General features: G+C 31.2%; 2 protein-coding genes across 3 annotated transcripts; one reads left to right on the top strand and one right to left on the bottom strand.

Moving 5' to 3' along the window:
- Window positions 1–3,577: 3,577 nt before the first annotated feature.
- Window positions 3,578–6,261, bottom strand: LOC130669352 (microspherule protein 1). The gene is made up of 5 exons (XM_057472173.1): window positions 6,099–6,261; window positions 5,442–6,015; window positions 4,951–5,370; window positions 3,989–4,204; window positions 3,578–3,909 (listed from the first exon to the last, which is right to left on the bottom strand). The coding sequence occupies exons 1-5, from the start codon at window positions 6,164–6,166 to the stop codon at window positions 3,814–3,816; spliced, it is 1,374 nt and encodes a 457-aa protein (XP_057328156.1). The 5' UTR covers window positions 6,167–6,261; the 3' UTR covers window positions 3,578–3,813.
- Window positions 6,262–8,482: 2,221 nt separating this feature from the next.
- On the top strand, window positions 8,483–15,211 carry LOC130669351 (probable multidrug resistance-associated protein lethal(2)03659). 2 transcript variants are annotated; one of them, XM_057472170.1, is made up of 5 exons: window positions 8,483–8,802; window positions 10,353–10,463; window positions 10,556–10,861; window positions 11,007–14,535; window positions 14,626–15,211. In XM_057472170.1, the coding sequence occupies exons 2-5, from the start codon at window positions 10,387–10,389 to the stop codon at window positions 14,776–14,778; spliced, it is 4,065 nt and encodes a 1,354-aa protein (XP_057328153.1). In that variant the 5' UTR covers window positions 8,483–8,802; window positions 10,353–10,386; the 3' UTR covers window positions 14,779–15,211. The 2 variants fall into 2 exon arrangements, with proteins under 2 accessions (XP_057328153.1, XP_057328154.1); XM_057472171.1 differs by having other exon boundaries at window positions 8,483–8,907.
- The last annotated feature ends 1,386 nt before the right edge of the window (window positions 15,212–16,597 follow it).

The raw sequence follows: 16,597 nt of genomic DNA, 5'->3' as shown, positions 1-16,597 counted from the left end.
TTTTTATATATTAAATTCTTTAAAAGCCATTTAACCATCACAAATAACAAGTTAAATTATTTATAATTTTATTTTAAGCTAAAGACCATTTTTTGGACCCTTTTAGAACATTTTTTTAAAAAATATTATACAATATTCTGATTCAATTAAGAAATTAATAATTATATACATATATACATTAGGGTGAGCCAAAAAAACCAACCTATCGAATTTATGTCTTAAAAAGGAACTATATATCGAGAAAAAATTCTCCCATTGGGCAAAATTTTTAGCTCAATTTTAAAAGGTGTCGGTAGCTATTTGAAATTTCCCATTTAAAAACATGCAAAAAAAATTTTTTTGATTAAAAATATTATAACTTTTGAACCGTGTGAGATAAAAATTCGGCTCTAGAATATTCTTGTATGGCATTAAATTTCTTTAAAAAAAAGTCTTAGAAGTCGAATTTGTAAACTTGATATTTCGTATACTAACAGGCTATCAAAGTCTAGAGTAAACAGAATCATACAAATTTAAGGCTTTATTATTAAAAATATCAATACTACGAGAAAATTTGTTCAACATGTAGTGCAATGAAATCACCAACAATATCCACGTTGTAACAAATAATATTTTGTTATCGATCACAATAAAAGAAAAGTATTTGGAAAATCCAAATACCTTAAATTTGTATGATTCTGTTTACTCTAGACGTTGATGGCCTGTTAGTATACGAAATATCAAGTTTACAAATTCGACTTCTAAGACTTTTTTTTAAAGAAATTTAATGCCATACAAGAATATTCTAGAGCCGAATTTTTATCTCACACGGTTCAAAAGTTATAATATTTTTAATCAAAAAAATTTTTTTTGCATGTTTTTAAATGGGAAATTTCAAATAGCTACCGACACCTTTTAAAATTGAGCTAAAAATTTTGCCCAATGGGAGAATTTTTTCTCGATATATAGTTCCTTTTTAAGACATAAATTCGATAGGTTGGTTTTTTTGGCTCACCCTAATGTATATATGTATATAATTATTAATTTCTTAATTGAATCAGAATATTGTATAATATTTTTTAAAAAAATGTTCTAAAAGGGTCCAAAAAATGGTCTTTAGCTTAAAATAAGATTATAAATAATTTAACTTGTTATTTGTGATGGTTAAATGGCTTTTAAAGAATTTAATATATAAAAAATATAGTTTTTTTAATTTATATAAATATATATATCTATATTTAAAAAAAATATGAAAATTCATTTGTAGTTTTTTTAAAATTAAACATGTTTCCTTTATTTTTTATCGATAAAACCACATTTTTCGTAGCTATATGTCATTATAAAAATTTGTCGGATGAGAAAAAAATTAATAACTTATGAAATAAAAATTTTAAAAATAATTAAAAAAAATTCATCTGTAGATTTTGATGAAATGAAGAGATGAATTTTTTTTTTTTTTCATTTTAGTCATTATTTAAATAGATACAGCTTAATATAAATTCTATAAATTTTATTGAAAAAAAAAAAAAAGTCATCTGTAGTTCGTTTAAAAAGAATGTAAATGGGTTAATTTGATATTTTTTTATTGATATATATTTCTGAAAATGTTCATTAAAGTTTTATTTTAAAAATTATAGCTCCAAAAAAGAAAGTAAGAAAAAAAGAATAAAATCCGTGTAAAGATAATTTGAAAACGAATACATTCCCGAGTCTTAAAATTTTTTAAATCGTTTTTTCGCAGAAATATCGATTGTTGAACTTTTCGATTGTCTGATGTCTGCTACATTCACACTCATATTTACGAGTGCATTCCGAAATGTGCAACTCAGCAGCAGACTGTGCAAGTGCTCGATTTTTTGCGTGGAACACTTGTGTGTTTGTTTTTTTTATGTTTTAAATATTTCTATCATGTTCTGCCGCCGTTTTATTTTGATTTACAATTTTTAATTTTTCTCCCGTTTCTCATAAGTTATTTTTTGCATATTTAAATTTACCGCGCGAGTAATGAGAATGATTAATAAATTATTAATGAAAATAAAAAAATTTCGAGTACTTTTTACTCTAATTAATGTAATTATTGACACAAATAAATTTTAATAAATTATTAAATGTTGATTTTGAAATTTTGCGCCAAGACAGCGCTACTGCGCGTCACTGTGTTCGACGTTCAAATTTTTGTTAAAGTGGGGGCGGTCGAACGATTGCAAAATCGATTGTTTTGTATCAACTGGCGGTCCAATAGCAGCAGTCAGTATCATCGATGATGGCAGTAATAGTCCAGATTCTTCTTTGTTCTTTACGTTTGAATTGAGACACAGTATTGCAGTTAATTCACGGAATTATCTATAAAATTGATTGCTTATAGTCATTGTTTAATTAAATTGTGCAGTGTTTTTAAAATTTAAATTGTGCAAAGTGTCTGCAGTGCAGTTAAGTGTTAAGTGTTCAGTGCTAGTGTAAAGTGTTGCTGGTGGCTGATGCTGATTCCTTCCTAGTTCCTGAGCAAAATCATCTGGCATCGTCTGGTGGGAAATAGCAGTTAAGTGAAGTTTTTTTAGCTGCAATACATTTGGAGCAATTTAAATTAAATCTCCAAGTGTATTAGGACACCCTTCTGCATATTATTTCCCCACCAAGGTTTGTTCAAACACTTGCGTGTTTTTTTTTTAATTTAAAATTTTTTTCTAATATCTGCCACCATTTTATTTTGACATGATTTTTAATTTTTTTCCAATTTCTAATAATTTACTTTACGAGTATTTAAATTTACCGCGCGAGTAATGAGAGTAATTAATAGATTATTAATGAAAATATAAATTTTCGATTTTACTTGGTAGTCTAATTAATATAATTAACTGATACATATAAATTTTAATGAAATTATTTAATTTCAATTTTGAAGTTTTGCGCTAAGTTGGCACTTAATTCGTGTAAAATTGTACAGTGTCTGGTAAATTTATCTTTTGTTAATTTAAATTGTGCAAAGTGTCTATGGTGCAGTGAAGTGTTCAGTGCTAGTGTAAAGTGTTGCGAATTGCTGATGCTGATAACTTCCAAGTTCCTGAGCAAAATCATCTGGCATCGTCTGGTGGGAAATAGCAGTCAAGTGACGTTTTTTTGGCTGCCATACACTTGGAGCAATTTAAATTAAATCTCCAAGTGTATTAGGACATCCTTCTGCATATTATTTCCCCACCAAGGTTTGTTCAAACACTTGCGTGTTTTTTTTTTAATTTTTAAATATTTTTTTATCATATTCTACCGCCATTTTATTTTGACATAAGATTTTTAGTTTTCTCCAATTTCTAATAATTTATTTTTCAAATATTTAAATTTACCGCGCAAGTAATAAGAATAATTAATAAGGGTGCATTCCGAAATGCGCTACACTACAGCTGCTCGCAGAATGCACCCTGTCAGTAAAAATACACAAGATTTGAAAAAAAATTGAATTTTCTGACGTCTCTGACAGTCAATAATTGTGACTTTTAATTTTGAATGGGATTTAGTATAAAAAAAATAGTAAAATTGCATAGAAATATGAAGTAGTTTATCAAATATATTGTAATTGAATTTTTATTCTATTTAAAGTTATATAAAAATTATAATGTAAACTATTTTATTTTTATAATTAAGAAAAAGATTATACAGTTACAATACTTTACACATGTTATAATTATTATTCTCTTAAAAAATAAATACTTTTAATAATGATTTACTGTGTGACTTATCTTGTATCTAGAGTTATCAATTAAAATTTAAATTTTGTATAGTAAGTAGTAAAATTTATTGGGGAAAAAAAATATTTCCTTTGCTTTGGTCAGTCGTATATAATTACTGTAATTGCGTGTAATTGAATTTAGCTGTTTCCTGACGTATTACTGATATTAAATCTTGATTTATCAAAAATATGAATCGAAGTCCAGCAATCTTTAAAATTCAAAAATTCATTAGCAATTAATAAGAAAAAACAATAGGTGATAAGAAATATAATCATATAAATAATTACCTCAATAACACTGTTGTTATTTAACTTCATTTTATTTCCTGCTAATATCGGTCTGCTGTCAACAAAAATAGGTCGTTTGCCTTCAGAAGAAATGAAGAAATCTCCATTATTTCTCAACCTAATAGTTCCCTGTCGACGTGAAATTTTCCAAGCCGGTCCTTCAAGTGACAAATCCACATCGACAATATGATCTTTTGTTGAACGACCGACTGTTATCTTTTTTTAAGTACAAATTTGTTATAAATATAAAATATTCTATTAATAACCATGGGGTTATAGTATATTATGTAACAAGGGATGAAACAAAACGATTTCAGACCAGGGTGAAGTTGGCTGACATCACCCGCAGGTGGAAATCGTCTTTCATACTGAGTTACACAGAATATTTTTCATGATTAACTGCATTGGAACTTAAAGTTTCAATGTCAGCAGCCAGTCAGAAACAAGTTAATTTAAGACCAATGGTGTGATCAACTATTAAATTATCATTTGGAATTTATAATTAAGCAGAAACTATAAATACTATTTATTATTCACACTAATTTTTATGAAACTTAATCACAGTCAGAACTGTCATTTACGTAAATAAAATTAATGGTCTGAAATTACTAGCAAACAAATGACAAGTATCAGAGTTTAAATTGCAAAAGCCTTCAGTCAGCGGGCAGAAATATTATTTGTTTCTTCCCAAGGGTCAAAACAAGTTTGTTTCTGCCCGCTGACTGAAGGCATTCGCAATTTACGCGTTTGCTGATATTCATTCGCGGCTTTGGACTGAAATTACTTTATTTTGACTGTCTGTAGAGACACTGAAAGTTCAAGTTTCGATGCTGGTAAAGTAAGAGACCCAGTCCTCGATCACTCATGTATTTTACTTAATATAGATATACAAATTTATGATCGAGTACTAGTTCCCTGATCGAGTACTAGGTCTCTTACCTTATCATGTAAAGTAAAGTTACCTCTTTAGATCTCATAAGATAGCGGACAAGTCTTCCTCGAAGAATAGCCAATGTTTGATTATCGAATTCCGGAGGATTAGTACCAGCCACATTGTCCACAAGGACTTGCCATCTTCCTAACTCATTTTCCAATACCCTGATCTCTTTTTTGTTTTTACGATCAGCGATTGCCATTTCGGAGTCAATAAGTTCATCTTTTTGATCTACCAACTCAGTATCATTGAGTAATTCCTCAGCATCAGAAAAATTGAGGACGTGTTCACCACGAGGAATCTGTTGAATAGTTTGATCAGGCAATAAGTGATACTGTTTCATCAGCTGCCAGTGTGCCATCAAAGCCTTCGCTGTTCTCGCTGGATAAAACGCTTGTGCGTTGGTCTCCAATAGCTTCTGAAATGCTTCTAACATTGGTTGAGAAGTCTGCAATATCAAAAATGTTATTACAGGACACAAAAATAATTAAATTTTAAAGGTAATGACTCATGACAAACCGATTTTATTGTTCCAAGGAGATCTTCTTCAGCTTTGCTGTACAAAGTCCGCGCTTGCACACTTGCTATTAATTCAGGATGTAAATTTCTCATCGCTTGCACGGCAACACGTGACACATTACTGTCGTAGAGCAGCGCGTACCATCTCTGCTGAATTTCCTGCAGAGTAAAGCGACAGGAAAATTTTGTGCCTCTGTGGACCATCCTCAGGTCATTGGTCTGCTGAACACCAGTGATGAGCGCCAAGTCATCAGTAGGTTTCCATCTGCCCAAATCTTTAGTTGAATGGACTGAATGAGGATGATTTTTATTCTTTTTGCTCTTTCTGCCAGGCCCATTTGCTCCAGGTGGTCTACTAGGACGTCTATTAATACGGTCTGGTTGTATCACTGGTGGAGGAACTGGCAATGGCTGGACCATTGGTGGCTGTGGTACCACGTCAAGTGGACCAGTTGACACTGACACACTTCGAGAACGTGAATTTGATTTACCACTTGATGTTGGTGGCTGGAGATTGAACGTTGTCTCCACCAATTCATCATCAAATTTTCTGCGCTTTATCGTACGCGATGAACTTTAAAAAAAATATATATATATTTAATTGATATTCATTTCTAACTTTATTCAGATCATTGATATTATTATTTATTTGATTACCTTCGGCGTTTAGTTCCCATTGAATCAATACTTGAACTTTCCATCGATATATTGAGGTTAATCAACATAAATATATAACAAAATTTTTGTTATTACAATAATATTATTGCGTCTTTTTTTTTTTTTGGTTTTGTTTTGTAAATTAGATGATAGATTTCGCTACTGATACAATTCTCGGAGTTTACTTTTTTTTATGTAGAAATTTTTATTATCGACAGAAATTATGAGTTATCATTTTTGAAATGAGTGTGAATGTAGTGATGAGTTTATTTATGCGCATGCGCAAAGGCAAAGTGTCTCCCACTATTTATGACGTCACCATTTGACAACTATTTGAATCATAATAATTATTTTTGATTAATTAACAATAAATAAAAGTTATTTTGTACAAAAACGTAGAGGTATCGAATGAGTAAAAGGTGAGCAATTTGTTAGTATGAAAAGTTTTAAGAAAAGTCTTTATATTTACTTAGATACAAAAAAAATGTAAGAAAATCCAAAAGTGCACACCTCAATCACTCATTTTATTTTTAATCATTACTTTTATTATATAATATAAATGTATTTTTTTTTATTATGAACTTTTATTCAACTTACAAATTATCAATTTGATTTTTTATTTCTTATTTTCAGTTTAATATTTTTTCAATAACATTGTTTTTTAAATATTCCGCCTTTTGTCTTAGATGTCACTTTTTTTTCAAACATATTAATACGCTAGTGCTGCCACTAGTAGTTGATAGAGAGAAACAATGAAAAAAATAATAACAACAGTAAAAATAGCAGCTTAATTTTTCACGAATAATCACTTTTATGTCGTTAATTAATTACAATTAAACTAAAAGGATTCATATAGTAATTTTCATAAGGGTTCTTGTGATAAAAAATACAAAGACAATAAAATAAAAGTTAGGCCGATTAATGGTGTCTATCGGGAGTTATCGTGCTTACGAAGATTCATACGTAACAATTGACAGCACTAGTTTCTTGGATTAAAATAATTAATTTAAAATTAATGAATTAACAAATCGACTCAACGTTGGGTTTAAATTATTCCTCAATAAATTATCTGCATGCGAGTACACAATTTAATAATTTTTTGTGCTATGAAAAGGGTGTAGAAATGTTTTTGCATGAGAAAAATTGTCAACGAGAAAGAACCGTCAGTAAAGCACCCTTAGCGCTTTCGCGCTTGAGGTGTGCAAAATTCTAATCTCTAGGAACCTCAGATTATCGAGCCTCAATCATTACCATGAATAAGAAAAGTCATTTAATCCACGCTAAGTGTATATTTATATATTAGTCGATTAAAATTATTTTTAAATCATTTCAAATTGTTTTGAATCATTTCCAATTGTTTTGAATCATTCCAAATTGTTTAAAAATGATAGCCCTGGTGAAAATTTTTCGGACATTTGTCCGAAAAAGTCTTTAGAACTCTAGAACTGAGTTTTTCAGACAGATGTCCAAAAAATTTTCACCAGGGGGTATAAATAATAATAGCGACAATAGTAATGACAATAATGATCATGGTGATAAACAAGTTGAAGTGAATTTGAAATTATTATTATTATTATTTTTATTATCATTATTATTATGAGTATGATTATCAAAACTAAATTATTATTATTAATTATACTTAAATTATTATATAATTTCGAATGAATTACTTTCTCATAAATAATAAACAATAAAAACCAAAAAATTTTAAATGTTAATTATTATTAAGTAACCTCAAAATCATATCTAATTATATAGAGATAACTTTATTATATCATTGTCATTGATCCGATATCTTTTAGACATCAAAAAAATGTTATCTTTCTGATACCTTTTCGAAGAGATCTAAAAGATATCAGTTAAGTAGGTGGCGCATTAGATATCTTTCTGATATCTTTATGTTATCTTTATGATATCTTTATGTTAAGATGAGTCTTAAAGTTATCAGATCCAAAAAATGTTATCTTTATGAGATCTTTGTTATAACTTTTTGCCGACCGGGATCTCAATCTTTACAACTTTTATAACAAATATAATTTTTATAGAAACAAATCTACTTGGTTTGCAATTCTGCACGACTCTTCTTCGTAGTTCTGTCTTTTCCCGTATATATATTATATGTCTGCAGCACTGACAATTTTTGTTATATATTGCTTTTTCCTTGAATGTTTTTTCACCTCCCTTATAAATACGTATAGATAAGGGTGAAGTGGGGACAGAGTCCCGAGGCTAGTCCTACGCCCAAAATTATTATATTAACCAACAGTGCAGCCAGATCGTGCGATATTTTTCCCCTTCCCGAGGTGAAATAGCATGGAGTGTAATGGCAGGAGGGGGTAAAAATATCCCACGATCTGGCTGCACTGCTGGCTGCACTGTTGGTCAATCATTTCGATCCTGGATCAATTAGTAATAAGACGCATAACTCATCTACTATTGTAATATACTAGCAATTTACTTGCGATTCTGTTAACTCAGGCAATCTACTTGCATTCTTTATAACTCGGGCGACTAACTTGCGTTACATTTAACATTACTGGCAATTTACTTGCGTTATATTTTTATTTTAGATTTATTATTTGTGATTAATCAAGTTCAGTTCATCCAATTATTATCTTACGTGACTGGCGATATACTCGCAATATGAAACTACACTGTGCCATGCACCCATTTATATTATAATATCCAATGTTTACATCTTCTTGTAAGTAATTAAATATTGTTATAATTGGCAATAAACAATCATTGTAACTGTTAATCCTTTGACAACATATATCACTTTTTATCCTGTTTATATCCTATTCTACTGGTAAGATTCTTGAATAATTAAGTAAAAGTATTATTAATTTAATTTGTTTGAGGAAAATATTAAAAAATTACAATTTACTGTGCAAGTGAAAGGAGGATATTTTTGTTAGTTCAATAGAAAAAGTGCCATCTCTTTTTAAAGTGAATAAATTTTCGTTTTAAATTATGTATATTTTTAATTTATTCGTTTGTTCTTAAGTAATTATTTTTCATAGTAAAATGAAAGACCCAGTACCTGATCAGGAACTAGTTCCCTGATCAGGTACTGAGTCTCTTACCTTAATTATTATGATCTTTTTAACAGGTATTTATAAAAATAAGGTATTTATAAAATTATACGCCGTGTAAAAAATTTATAAAATTGTTTGAAATATTTTTTTTCATTTAAATATATCAAGTTATGTTGCAAAATAAAAATTATTTTTTATCAAGACACGCATACTTACATATTCGCATCAACATATAGATATTTATATATGGATATATAATTAAATTGTAATTGTATACTTTTTTATCCGTTATTCACGATTTAATGCAATTTTTTTTTCTTTTTAGAAGCGCAAAGTCATACTTCCTATTAAATAATAGTTATATCTTAAAAATTTATTGGCGTTGTCGCTATAGAAAATTTCTTGTCACCCAAATAAATTAATATGGATTATTTTTAGTTTTAATCACTTTTGAGTCGTAATAATTAAACAAGTTAACAGATAAAGTTAAAATTTTTTTAAGAAACGGCATAGTCATAATAATTGAATATTTAAAAAATATATTTATGTAACGCGATACTAATGTCAAAAGAACATAATTTTATACGGCCTTCGGCTTTACACTTAAAAAATCGGGAGTGAATTTGGAGTGATCGCAGATTTTATTTAAATTCGAGTTAACTACATTACTCAGAGTTTCGGAGTTTGAAAAAAAATCAGTTCGCATCCTCTTCTAAAAAGTTGATGACCGGATGTCGTATCGTTTTACGTCACTTCTGTGACTATTTTATTCGGTTGTCGATTGGTCGACTGAGATAGTGGCGGGATTTTTGAAAGAATGAAGGCGAGCGAAGCGAGCATGTTGTGTCTAGTATAGTAAATAGGAAGTTTTTTGCCGTCTTTTTAGCGGAGTGATTTGAATTTTATTTAAAACCGCATTCACTCCGATTCGGAGTTTTAATATTAAATTCAACTCCTCTTTGAAGTAAATTTCACTCAGAGGAAATTAAATAAATAAACAGTCATCTGCTCCGCATTCACTCCGGATTTGATTTATTCGCCTTTTGAACTTTCAAATTTTTTTTTTTTCAATTTTGAACTCTAAAATAAGTTATCATAACGATTTATAATGAAGAAAAATTGTAAGATCTTTTTGCTTTAATAAACTTTCTAAAGTCAAAAGGTCGTATAAAATTATGAGTCTTTTTGAAATTAATATCGCGATAATATAAAATAGAGAATCAGTAGAAAATTAATACAAACAGTCGAAAATGGATGCAAAAGTCGATATTGAGTTGAAAAAAAATTTACGAGAAGGTGTTAATCCTCTAAGCGCCTTTACATTTTCGTAAGTATAAATGTAATAATTATTTTGTCATATTTGTTATATCCTAAAAATTTATCATTTATCAGTTAATGTTACTGATTAAATATTTATAGATGGGTTTTGAAGATATTTTGGAAAGGATTCAAACGGGATTTGGAAGTCGAGGATCTTTTTAGGCCACTGAAAGAACACAAAAGCAGTGTACTGGGTGATAAATTATCAGCAGCATGGGACAAACAAGTCAAACAATATAACGCGAACAAAAAATTGATAGAAAAATCAGACAGATCAAACAGTAATTCAAAAAGGAAGCATAAAAAAAATAAAAAACCTAGTTTACTATATGCATTGATAAGAGTTTTTGGTGTTCGGTTTGCTCTTTATGGAATCGCCTTAGGTATTATGGAGCTCGTTATTCGGTAAAATATTTTATTCATTAATCACATGAAGTATTGATAATTATTGTCGACAAATGACAATGTCATAGTTTCTAGTCGATATTTCACTAATTGACAGTAGATTTTATAATTTTAATGAAATAAATAAAATTAAAAATTTTTACAGAGTTCTGCAGCCACTAGCTCTAGCTCGTCTTTTACGTTTCTTCACGACATCAGATATAAGCAAAACAGAAGCATTTCTATACGCTGGTGGCGTAATAATGTGTTCAGTAATACATATTTTTGTAGCACATCCCTCGTTTATGGCAATTTTTCATATGGGTATGAAGCTACAGGTAGCATGTCGCTCACTGATTTACCGTAAAGCCTTGAAGCTGTCAAGAACAGCTCTAGGTGAATCAACAGTTGGCCAAGTTGTTAATCTTTTATCAAATGATGTGAATAAAATAGATCTTGCTGTGGTATTTTTTCACTATCTTTGGATCAGTCCTGTTGGAACTGTTATCATTACGTACTTGATGTATTTAGAAGTCGGTGCAGCCGCGATTATTGGAGTAGCGTCGCTGCTGATGTTTATACCTCTACAGGGATGGCTGGGTAAAAAATCATCAATTTTACGTTTACGAACGGCGATACTTACTGACGAGAGAATACGTCTGACCAATGAAATCATCAGTGGTATTCAAGCTATCAAGATGTACGCTTGGGAGCATCCATTTAGTAATCTTATTGAAGACGCACGTAAGAAAGAAATGCAAGTTATAAGAAAATCATCATTTATACGGGGTGTTACCATGTCATTTATGATGTTTTCATCTGGTTTATCATTATTTATCACAATATTGGCTCATTTAGTATCAGGTAATCAAATAACTGCTGAAACTGTATATATGCTAACGGCATATTACAGTATTTTGCGTCAAACTATGACGATATATTTTCCACAAGGTATTAGCGGAGTAGCTGAAACTTCAGTGTCAATAAAACGTCTTGAGAATTTTTTGATGTACGAGGAAATGAAAGTAAATAATAATGATGGTAATAAAAATGGTCGAAAATACGCAGGTAAAAATTCACGGGAAAATAATTTAGATTCTGATGATAAAGACACGAAGGATGAAGAAATGGTTGAGTTGCTAGCAAATTTTAACGATGGGTCTATAACACTTGATGGGGCTTATGCTAAATGGTTGGACTCTAATCATGAAGATACATTGAAAGGAATCAATATACATATTGAACCAGGTCAATTAGTGGCTGTAGTTGGGCAAGTTGGTTCAGGTAAAACAAGCTTACTCAATGCTATTCTCAAAGAACTTCCAGCGCACACGGGAAGTGTTGATGTAGGCGGTAAAGTAGCTTATGCGAGTCAAGAACCCTGGTTATTCCCTGGTTCAGTAAGGCAGAATATACTCTTTGGACGTCCATGGGATGCTAGGAAATACGATAAAGTTGTCAAAGTATGTCAGCTGAAACGAGATTTTTCACTATTCCCATACGGCGACAAGACTATTGTCGGTGAACGCGGGGTAAGTTTATCTGGTGGACAGAGAGCGCGTATCAATTTAGCGCGGGCTGTTTACTCGGATGCACCGATATTTTTACTAGACGATCCACTGAGTGCAGTAGACGCGCACGTGGGTAAACACATGTTCGAAGAGTGTATTGAAAAGTACTTGAATGGAAAAACAAGAATACTTGTGACACATCAGATACAATTTTTAAGTAATATTGAGAAGATAATTATCATGAAGGATGGTGCTATTATTGCTGAAGGCAGTTACAATAAACTAGTGAAGATGGGTGTTGACTTCGGTCGTTTACTCGATTCTGCACCAAAAGAAGAGACTGAAGAAACTTTGTCTCAGCCAAGAAGTCGTAAGAGTTCACGGCAGTTAAGTGTTACATCAATTAATTCAGTGATGACTAATGATGCTACAGGCCAGGGTCAAGCTGAGCCTGAAGAAATTGCTGAGATGCGTTCTAAAGGTTCAATTGGTGGACATGTGTACGCATCTTATTTCAAAGCTGGTGGCAATTGTTGCGTGATTTTCGTGGTACTGCTACTATGTGTACTGGCTCAATTGGCAGCTAGTAGCGGAGATGTTTTCGTTGCATTTTGGGTAAATCTTGAACAAGAGAGTAGTAATAATTTCACCTTGAGTAATTTAACTCAAACTCCTAATAAAAAATCTGGATTAGCAGATCAAGAAAGGTTTAATTGCGTTTATATTTTTACAGCATTGACAGTATTGACAGTTATTACAACATTTATAAGATCCTTTGCGTTTATTAATTTGTGTGTGTGCGCTTCTAAACGTTTGCATGATAAAATGTTTCGTAGTATTAGTCGCGCACCAATGAGATTTTTTAATACAAATTCTTCTGGACGTGTTTTGAATCGTTTTTCTCGGGACATGGGTGTTATCGATGAATATCTGCCAATGAATATGATCGATTGTATGCAGGCAGCCCTGTTGCTCATCGGTACTATTGTCATTGTTGTTTCTATCAATGTCTGGCTACTGATACCTACAGTCATTATTTCCGTTATATTTTACGGTTTACGGCTTATTTATATACCTACAAGCCGTAGTGTTAAACGACTCGAAGGTGTAACAAGATCACCGGTATATAGTCATTTGAACACAACATTACAAGGTCTGACAACAATACGTTCATTTAATGCAGAAGAAATACTTACGAAAGAATTTGATCATCATCAGGATCTCCATTCCTCCGCATGGTATATTTTTATAGCATCGTCACGTGCCTTCGGCTATTGGCTCGATATGTTTTGTCTTATCTACATCAGCCTTGTAACTACTAGTTTTTTATTCGTGACTACCAACGACAATGATACATATGAAGGTGGCAATGTTGGTCTGGCAATAACACAATGTATCGGATTAGCAGGAGTGTTTCAGTGGGGAATGCGACAGGCCACTGAGGTGGAGAATCAAATGACTTCGGTGGAGCGTGTGCTTGAGTATACTAACATTGAGAGTGAACCGGCACTCGAGAGTTTGCCTGAAAAAAAACCCAAAGGTGACTGGCCGTCGAGAGGTAAAGTCGAATTTAGAAGCGTTTACTTGGCTTATTCTCCACTAGAACCACCGGTACTCAGGAATCTCAACTTTACTATTGAGCCACGTGAAAAAATAGGAATTGTTGGACGCACTGGAGCAGGAAAATCTTCCCTAATAGCTGCCTTATTCCGGCTCGCCGAGATTGAGGGTAACATTGAGATCGATGGTGTAGATACCGGTGAAATTGGACTCCACGATTTTCGCGCCAAGATAAGCATAATTCCACAAGAGCCTTTCTTGTTCTCCGGTACATTGAGAAGAAATCTCGATCCCTTTGAACAGTATCCAGACAGTGTACTGTGGTCGGCATTGGAAGATGTTGAACTTAAAGAAATGGGCCTTGAGGGCCACGTTAATGAAGGCGGTACTAATTTAAGTGTTGGACAACGGCAGTTAGTTTGTCTTGCGCGTGCTATTGTTAGAAATAATAAAGTTCTTGTACTCGATGAAGCCACCGCAAACGTTGATCCACAGACGGACGAGTTCATCCAGAAGGCCATTAGACGTAAATTCGCCGATTGCACCGTTCTTACGATCGCCCATCGACTAAATACTGTTATGGACAGCGACAGGATATTGGTCATGGATGCCGGTTCCGCTGTGGTAATTATTATTTCAATGAAAGTTTTCAAGTAATCTAACGTTATACTGATTATTAAAGTTATTTTAAATTTTATTTCATTTATTTTTCAGGAATTCGATCACCCACATATTTTGCTTCAAAATGATAATGGATGTTTAACGAAGATGGTTGAGGAAACTGGCTTTTCAATGACAGAAGCGCTCAAAAATGTTGCTAAACAAAATTATGAACTCCGTACGCTACCTGTCACGATAAGGCGTTGATGTTAACGTTTCTTAATTAAAATCATCTGCCATTGACAAATTGTTATTTTAATGAACTTATAAATACTTTCTATTTAGTAGGTTTTTTCTACAAGTCTGTACAGCACAATTTTGTACATAACCAACTTAATCGAACTTGCCTAAAAAAACCGATTGTACTTAATGTTTGATCAAACAATGGATCGATCCATTAAATTTAATTTAGGTCACTTATCAAAGATTCTCATTTTTTTTATTTACGCATTATCGTTATTATGAATTATTTCGAATATTTATATACAAGATCTGTAATTAGATCGTCGATTATAAATTAAAATTGTACATTATTATATAAATATACAGTATTATTTTTAATAACTGTTATGAAAATTGATTTGTTTGTAAATAAAACGATCGATGAATGTGAATAAAATTGACTCAATTAGTGCTATTGTTTGTGCATTTATTAATTTAATTACTGCCAGTTGATATATTTTCATTCATATAGATTTTAATTTAATTATATTAATGAATGTTCAAATTATTTTATATAATAAAATTTAAAAAGTCACTTGTCTCAGAGAACAAATAATATAAACGTTTATTCAACGATTTTTAAATTCACATCGACTTTATATAAGAAAACAGCTGGAATCTAAAACCGTACTGATAAAAACCAAAAAGTTTGGAAAATTCAAAAGTGCATGCTTCATAACGCTTACTAATTACGTAATTAAAAATTTTTTAAATAATGAATTTATCTTGTTTTAGTTTTTTATTATTATCTTATCTCATAGAGTTATCATTCTAAGTATAACTTACCAACATAAAAGCGCAATTACAGCAGTCAGTATTAATTGCAGGGATTGACGTGTACAGAGTCTAGATTGTCTTTGTATTATCGCTTAATCATGCTCGGTGAATGTAGCAGACGTGAGAAATTTTATCAATTAATTAAAGTAATGAAATTCAAAAAATGCGCGTACGGATTTTTTATTGATACAAATACGCATTTTTTAATTTAGGATGTATTCCGAAATGCGCCACGAGCATTTTGACTTACGATTTTTCATTTTTCTCCTATTTCTAATAAGTTATTTTTCAAATATTTAAATTTACCGCGCAAGAAATAAGACTAATTAATAAACTATTGATGAAAATAAAAATTTTCGAGCATATTTTTTAGTCTAATTAATATAACTATTGACACAAATAAATTTTCATAAAATCATTAAATTTCCATTTTGAAATTTCGCGCCAAGATGGCGCTACTGCGCGTCACTGTGTTCGACGTTCAAATTTTTGTTAAAGTGGGGGCGGTCGAACGATTGCGAAATCGATTGTTTTGTATCAACTGGCGGTCCAATAGCGTCAGTCAGTATCATCGACAATGGCAGTAGTAGTCCAGATGGCTTGCAGGCACACCGTCAAAAGTAAAAATTTCAGAAGTATACCAACTTCAGAAACTCACAGTTAGGAATGTAAAAAATAAAGATGGTTCATAATTCAGAATGACAAATTATCACCTTGTCAAAAACATCGAATCTCTAATCTTTATATCAACGCATACTCAGAATTTACAATATTTATTCTTTCGTAATAAAGAATTAACAATATTTAGAATGACAATATTTCAGAAATTCAATACTTCCGAAATTTCAAACTACGAACGCCAATTCTTCAGAATTACATTTTATACGAATGACCATTTTAGTAAAATTTTCTAAGCTTTGCTGACAGTCGGTATTACAAACTTTCCCTATGAATTTACCATTATCATGTGAGTGCTTTGGCGGATTGATTGTGTTTAAAAAATTTGTATGAATCGTTGTGTAATAAT

This window comes from Microplitis mediator, chromosome 6, assembly GCF_029852145.1.
Source record: "Microplitis mediator isolate UGA2020A chromosome 6, iyMicMedi2.1, whole genome shotgun sequence".
NCBI lineage: Eukaryota > Metazoa > Arthropoda > Insecta > Hymenoptera > Braconidae > Microplitis > Microplitis mediator.
Note: the sequence above shows the minus strand (reverse complement) of the source record. Positions and strands in the feature narration are given on the sequence as shown.

Bases quoted from the DNA above. Each gene is read 5' to 3' on its own strand.
- LOC130669352 (XM_057472173.1), bottom strand. From the start codon at position 6,166: ATGTTGATTAACCTCAATATATCGATGGAAAGTTCAAGTATTGATTCA. The intron at 4,205-4,950 runs GTAACTTTACTT...ACTTAAAAAAAG, and splicing joins ATCTTATGAGATCTAAAGAG to ATAACAGTCGGTCGTTCAAC. The intron at 3,910-3,988 runs GTAATTATTTAT...TGAATTTTAAAG, and splicing joins ATAACAACAGTGTTATTGAG to ATTGCTGGACTTCGATTCAT.
- LOC130669351 (XM_057472170.1), top strand. From the start codon at position 10,387: ATGGATGCAAAAGTCGATATTGAGTTGAAAAAAAATTTACGAGAAGGT. The intron at 10,862-11,006 runs GTAAAATATTTT...AAATTTTTACAG, and splicing joins ATTATGGAGCTCGTTATTCG to AGTTCTGCAGCCACTAGCTC. The intron at 14,536-14,625 runs GTAATTATTATT...TTTATTTTTCAG, and splicing joins TGGATGCCGGTTCCGCTGTG to GAATTCGATCACCCACATAT.